Source organism: Epinephelus moara, chromosome 1, assembly GCF_006386435.1.
Source record: "Epinephelus moara isolate mb chromosome 1, YSFRI_EMoa_1.0, whole genome shotgun sequence".
NCBI lineage: Eukaryota > Metazoa > Chordata > Actinopteri > Perciformes > Serranidae > Epinephelus > Epinephelus moara.
Window position 1 is genome coordinate 41,241,573 of NC_065506.1, and position 7,808 is coordinate 41,249,380.

A 7,808-nucleotide genomic window follows, 5' to 3' on the forward strand; every position below is an offset into this window, starting at 1 on the left:
CCTGTGTAGCCTACAGCCCTGTGGTGGAGAGTCGTGTTTTGTCTTTAATGAAATGACATCATCGTGACTCCGGCACTGAAAGGGTCTGTTGTATCAAGGGGGCCATGTCCCCCTCTGGCCATCCCTTGGGTGCACCACTGATAAAGACAGACACATAAAAACCTTCAAATAACTTAATTTAAACATATTAAACACAGTTTCATTCACAAAAACAATGATGACGTCACTCCCATCAGGAATAAACAGTGTAGTCCTGAGTGGAGGTTATCTGAACATCCAGAGGCCCGTGAGACGTTCAGGAATGCAGTATTTTCACATTTCACTGCATCTCCCTGTCACCATATGGGCCAACATGGACATCCGGTATGTCCGCAAAGTTATTACTTCAAACAGATTAGATAACAGCAGAAACTGTGTGGTTTTAATGTGGACGGTACTCATGGGGATAGTTTGTTTTCTGTGTGATTTCCTCGAAGCTTGATTCCCACCGGGGAAAACGAGGCGTGCCACACGGTGGCCGTTGCGCGCTTCCGCGTCACTTCCTTGTTCTTCAGTGGAAGGCGAAAACTTTTCACGGGTCCGAGACGTCCGGGGTAGCCACTTTGTTTTCGGTTAAGCCAGCGTTAAATGTTGTAACCAAACATCTAATTCCTCCTTCATTGCTCCGAGCTCGCTCCGAGCCGACACAGAGTTAGAAGTTATGGCTGACAGCCGAGAAGAAGAGGACCGACAAGGAGACCAGGAGCCTCAGGGAGCCGTGGGTGGGGAAGGTATGTGAAACCATGTCAGGTGTAACAGACCAGCTGAAGCGACCATTTTTTCACTAAAACCGAACTTTGTTGGATTGCCTCTGAACGTTAGTGTCTAATTTAGCTTCCTGGTGACGCCATGTTATCTTATCAAGGACGGAGAGACGTTTGTGTCGAGGTTTGCTTCCTCTCGTCACCCTCACCTTCACCCCTGTCCCTCACCCCGACCTGTCGTCCCCTGTGGTGTTTAAGGCCCAGATCTCACCCTAACATCAATCAGATATCTGTGCCACAGCTACCCAAAACCTAACCACCGTACATACAGGAGGAAACCGCAGTATCTGAGGAGGAACAGGGCTGTATCTGAGGTGTATTTGAACCTTGAGCTAGCGTCAGCTGTGTTGTGCAAGACTACCTGACATTTATCACGTTACCTGGTGAGAGAGACAGCTTTACTGCAGTTCCTGTGGTTAACCCCCCAAAATGGAGATCAAACACTGAACAATATGACTGTGGTTCTTTTGATGTGTATCTTATGACATAGCAGTCAGGGGTGTAAATATAACCAGTGCAGGCAGTACGGTTGCACTGGGGCCCCGGGGGAGGTGCAGTAGTTGTAGTCGGGGTGTAAATCACCAGTTACATCACAATACGATATTATATTGACTCTTTGGACAACGATACAATATTTGCTGATATTACAAAGTCTGCCATGATATGATTTGATGCGATTAGGGCCCTGCGATTGATATGAGACAATATCTGGCCATTTAACACAGCCTGTCACAGACGAAGCTGCCATCCATTTATTTTTTGTAGTGATGGCCAGATGAAGCTTCTTGAAGCCTTCCAGCCGAATGGTTCACAAAAAGGTTCATTTCTCAAGGCTTCATGTGCACACAAACCCCCCTGCTGATCAAAGACTGTTGGTGTGTCTCAAATCACATACCTCCGTTAGTATACTTCCATGTAGTATACTATGTGCACTATATATTCATTGGCGTAGTGCGCAAATTTCATCAGGGTAGTGTTGTCTCAAACCAAACACTGCCGTTGTGCACTCACCGGAAATGACGACCGCAAATTAGCTAGTTAGCAAACTAGCATTAGCATTATCGTTCGCGGTACCAAATCATTACAGACTGCTAAATTAACCCAACAAACATACTACTGGCTTATACCCGACAACAGTATAGTGGTGCTTAGTACAAAAAACACATGTATTTGTACAATGAAGCGGCGTTCACGGTCGCACAGTCCTATTTGCAGTTTGAAAAGTGGTCCCTCCCCTTTCGCTACGTAGCCAAGATGGCGACCATTGAGTGCGAGAAGTGTCCATAGTTCCACACTCAACTTCTTGACCGTTTTGAGTGCACCATCTGGGTACTCACAGTGCACTGCATTTTTCCATACTTCTCAGTGTAAACGCTCTTATGCACTCAAAATATTAAGTGTAAGTACAGAAGTATGCGATTCGAGACACAGCATGTGAAACAGCCAGATATATTATAGGTAATTTTGTCAATCTGTAACACTCAAGACTGAAAAAAAACTTGTGGGCAACAGCACTCACAAAAGACAAAAAAGTCAAAATGTATAATTTACTAGGGCAACACACGGTCAAACAAACGTTTCGGCCTAAGCCTTCTTCAGTGTATCAAACAGAGACAAAGACACTGAAAGCCTGCTATATACATTGGTAAAGTTCTAGCACCAATCACAATGCAAGGTATAATGAGAGGCAATAGAAACCATCTGTGTTGCAGCTGCAGCCAATGACAGGCTGACACAGAACAATTGTCACGACTGTTGCACCTGAGTCAATCCATTAATAGAAACATGCAAATACACTGAAAACATAAGAACATACAAGTTATACAGACTCAGACTAGCTGAATGGGAAAAGGGGAGAATTAAAGTGACTGAAAAAAGGCTGAAAAAAGCTTTTAAGTCACTGGGCATAACTCAACTAGGGACTAAGAGAACCCCAGCTGAATAGTCAGAACCTAACACACACCAATCTCAATATTCAAAAATATAAAGTAGGAAAAGTTTAAAAATGATTACAGAGCTCCACTAATCCATCCATAATATTGAGACACTCAAGACTGTCCTTCAACAGTGCAGCCATGTGAATGACAAATAAAAGAAATCAGTTCATCTTAATAAATGCATTTCATGTATCCTTCATGTATTCATTCATATAAATAAAATTTCTATTTTTGTTTAGTGAATTATGGGTCTGTAACATGACAATACAATGGAATCTAATATTACGTGTCAATTCTTTTATCAATAAATAGTTTTGTCAACTTTTGAATAACTCATAATGATAGGGGAACAATTGTTTTCAAACTGTTGCAGTGTTTAAACAAGGTATGGGGCAGCGAATGTGCTCGTGAACATGAAGAAGGCAGTGCATTTGTTTGTGCAACTTAAGGACTTTATTCCTTTTATTCAGAAACAAAATATATTCAACTGTGCTGGGGTCCAGATGATTCCCCCTTTTAGAAACAACTTCTCCTGCTTTGGTGAAAACTATAGTATAGTACATTGCATAACAAACATAAAACACATGTAATAATGTTACTGAAAGTGTACTTACCTTATTGGGAGAGGTTAGATCAAAATGTTCCCACACTTTCTCTTTCTCACAGGCTCCATCAAAATAAGCAGCAGTATATCAAAATGCACCTCTGTGTCACACACAAACCAACAAATCGCCAACACTAACCCACGAAGTGTGAACGGATCCATAGTGGTTTAAATATGTTCATAAATCGCGCCAATACTCGAACCACTTCCTGAACCAGCGAGGCTTCGAACGTCATCAGTGACACAAGCATTGATACGCGTTCACTAAACACTTCCAGGACTTCCCGACACACGCTTCGAAGCACCAGCACGGTACAACCCATCACTACTTTTTTGCTTTTGGCCATAAAAGATAAAAACAACACATAAATAATGTAAATAATTGCAACCACTTAAGTGCAGTAAGGTTTACTTTATACTGACTCCAGCTAACACAGTAAACAGCACATGGGATAAGTTAGCCTTCAGGGCTTTCTGCTTTCGGCTTTCAAAGATATCTCGTCGTTTCAACCCAAACCATCATCTTTTTCCTTAAACTTCAGGTCTATCTGGCTTAAAACCCTGAAGGCAAACTTCTGCTTCTTTTTTCAGGTGATCACTGTTAAAACAGAGCAGCTAATGTTGCTGTAGTGAGAAGTTAGCGGAGTGAGACGCTCGTGCAGGCGGGTAACGTTACGACGTGTTTATTCTCATAACGACTTTGTTTACGTACAACGTGCTCTGTCTGTTGTCCTGTATTTTCTCTGAAATCCAAATTATTTCCACGCTGCTGATATATTCCCAAGTAAAAATACGCTAACCTCATCAAGCTGCCTGCTGTTGTTTGATTGTGACACAGACTTTCAAAATAAAAGCGTATCCTAAAGATGACAATATGGATCGATGCTTTCACTTTGCATCGGTTATACTGAAACGTTGATCACTGAATCGATATATCGATCTACATCGATGGATCGTTACACCCCTACTATATAGTGGACTCAAAGTATCCCACAATCCAGCGTGAAAAGTAGTGTACAACCAGTGGTTACTAACCAGGCAGTATATCCCATCACCCATCAAAGGAATGAACGGACTATATGGGACGGACACCAAGACAGACTAAGGATGGACGAGGGGAAAGAGAGCAACCCGTTACAACCTGCTGTACATGTTTAACTTATAATGACGTTTAAGTTTGTTTTACCAGTTTTTCATTGCCGTGTAATAAACTGTCTGTTTAACGTGTAGTTGTCGGTCCCTGAAAAAATTTAAATAAATTGGCAGTTGATTTTCTCAAGTGACTCTTAAAACAAACTTCAACACATTAAAGGTTAAACGGAAAATTACTGACATTAGTAGGACATGCTGCTCTGTCTCCACTTGTCTCTCTGCCACTGTTATGTTAGTAATATGTTAAATGTGAGCAGAGCAGCACATCTCGCAACACAACACAAGCAGCCAAAGTACTTTATAATGTTATTTATCAACTGTAGAAAAATAGTGTTTTTTCATGTTACAGATGAGCTCACTATATAGTCCTCTACTGAACTCCCTACATAGTCAGTAGGGAATGAGTGAATGATTTCAGACACAGCCAATGTTTTGGGTGGAGAATGGGCCCTTATGAGAGATTGCCACCTTGAAAATATACCTGTGTTCAAAGAAGAACTCTCGTTAAATTAAAAGCAGTGCCATTTGCTTAGGGCTGCCTCCTAATAGTAGACCAAACGTTAGTCAACCAGAAAGGTCACTAGTCGGCTAAATTCCACTGGTCACTTAGTCGCAGGAAAAAAAAACGTGAAACTCTATTAGGAGCTGCACCTTGTCAAAATAAATCAAAACCTATGTGACTGGACCATGTGGGAATTAGGGGTGAGTTCGTGTACAAAAATCTCTTAACGTTTAGAGTGGGTCATTTTTTCGTGTACACGGGTTTCACCGCTGGGTGGTGCTATTGCATTATACCAGTAAAGCCCCAGTTATCCGAATACCAACCGAACGGGTCATTTAACCAACGGTTACAGGCCGCCACACCGAAATACCGCCATTCCGACGGTCCGCCATCCCAAATTCTGGTCCCTGAGTCCTGACAGTAAGCTATGGCGAGCCTGTAGAAGCAGTATTTCCCATGCATGTCAGCAATTTTCCCCGGGGATGCACGCGAGTAATTCAGGCTGACATTACCTGTTTTTCAGTGAACTCCTCTGGTAATTGTATTAAAAGGTATGGCATATAGGTCCACAGTAACTTATTATTATTATTATTACTATTGTTATTATTTTTGGGTCTTATAAGAGTGCGCTACAATGAGTACCTGGCCATTAAATCACAGCATCCGTGATGAGAGGACACGGAATTCTGTGCGCTTTTACGGTCAAGGCGATCACGGATATTTGATGTGGGAAAGATGTAGCCAGATTTATTAGCTGTTTTTAAGCGGCACCGAGATACGTGGCTCGTCTGTCCGACCGTCCGTAGCACGAGTCATGTGCGCCACTTCACCACCAACTTGTGCGTAAAAGCGCAAACAATTCCGTGTCCTCTCACCGCGGATGCTGTGATTTGATGGCCCGGTACTCATTGTAGCCCACTGGCGAACGACCCCCTTAACGACTGCGCCTTTTTAATAGAACGGAGCACGTACGCTACTGACCTGTTGCTAAACCCGGTCTCACACCATTTCTTGTCATTTTCACAGTTAGTCAACAATTAGTATCACCCCCCAGTTAAATTTGAAAGGACAGGCACAAGAAGTGGCCACGCTCAGCAGTCAGACAGGAGTCAGGTCAGGCAGAAAATCCAAAGTGTGGGATCATTTTGAAAAGGTGAAGGACGAACCAAAGGTGATATGTAAACTCTGCAGACAAACATTTGCCTATCATTGGTTGACATCATGACATATTAAGTTGCGCATAATTAAGGGCGGGCCCCTTTGACTGACAGGCTGTCTTTCTGATAGAGTCCACAAACCAATGGGTGACATCACAGTAGCTATGTCCATTATTTTTACAGTCTTTATTGAACACAATATTGTCTTGCTCCCAGTTTGGTAGCGCTGTAAAGAGCAGCACAGCAGAGCCCCACATAAGGATGATGCCTGCAGCAGGCCCTTCTTGTGATCCACCAGACCCCAATGAGTGACAAAGCCTTGTTTTCATCAGGAGTCCCGTTCTGTTCAGTTTGGTACACATTAAATTGGTTATTTTGCCATTTTCATCTTGAAAAATTGTGGATGATATGTCCATTATTTTTACAGTCTATGCTCTGTGTAAATAATCAAATGTTCTCCCTGATGTGGAGTAAAAAAAAAATACTCCCTCCTCAGTGACAGAATCTGTTAATAACGTCAGGGTGGTTGATGATGTTAGCTTCCCCAAGGATCATAAACCAAAAGGTTTTTGGACCTTTTTACTCCATACCGCTTTCTTGATGGCAAATAAGTAATCCCAAGCCTCATTTTGTTCTGTCGAAACAACAAGTAAGGTGGACCTGCAACCTATGGCTGCACTGCCACTTGGACACCAGCAATGCAGTGCGTGTCCTATCTGTCAGGCACCACATGACTACCCCTACATCTGTGCACTATTCTGCTCAAAACATCTCATAAACTCGCCAAAAAAAATACATTGTTAGAGAACATCACACAAGATGCTGTGTCTTAGAGCTGGTTCAGTGCTGCTGGTCTAACTTACTGTCGTCAGATTTTCAAATTAGCTCTTGAATATATGTCGATTGAATGTGTGCATTATAAAGAGCCTTAAAGGCCTTTTGTCTGCTCTACCCGGTAATTAAAGTGCAGCCGGTGACAAACAAAGCAATAAAACAGGCAGATATTTGCCTGAGTCAGGACAGTGTGAGTCTGTAGGTCTGTAGTAGGTCTGCTGGAGCTGAGAGAGCTGCCCGCTTAAGTCTGGACGAGGTTTCAGAATTTATTTAAGGTACAACTGCAACAAAACCTTTTCCTTTCAATACACAAAACAAATGCGTGATTCTCAAGTAATGAAAACAGCTTAATTATGGGGTTAATAGTCTCGCCACCAGACAATCAGAGATCTCCACCTTCTGATAGTCTGGGGACACTCCTTTCTAAAGTGTGTTTAACACACCGGCGAAAACGGCCGGCAACAAAGCAACGCCTCTTGCATTTTTGAAAAGGACACGCCTTCTCGGAAATGTGCGCTCCCGCTTTTCTCGTCCGCAAGGAAACAAACACACAGAGAGCTTGAAAATGGATGCCGAGAGATTAAACTCCGTTTTATCAAACGTGCTCATCCGTGAAGAAAATATTTTTTCCAGCGGATGTCTTAGTTATAACATGATTGAGCTAACTGGAGTAGTTTCATGTTGTATCCGACAACGGGAGCCTTTTAACAGATGACGTCCTGATGTTAGCTTTGCTGCTAACTTGGTGTTAGCTGTCCCTGTCAGCTGCAGCCACTGATGCTTTCTAGACATCGTGATTTCCCAAAACTGAATAAATAC

General features: G+C 42.6%; 1 protein-coding gene across 1 annotated transcript in view; it reads left to right on the top strand.

The window, feature by feature from the left end:
• Window positions 1-494: 494 nt before the first annotated feature.
• The window catches only part of zgc:153993 (uncharacterized protein LOC767645 homolog), a 19,838-nt gene continuing 12,524 nt past the window's right edge, over window positions 495-7,808 (top strand). Inside the window, exon 1 of the mRNA XM_050042050.1 lies at window positions 495-770. Coding sequence (XP_049898007.1) covers window positions 701-770 — 70 coding nt within the window. The 5' untranslated portion in view covers window positions 495-700. The remainder of the gene's footprint in view (window positions 771-7,808) is intronic.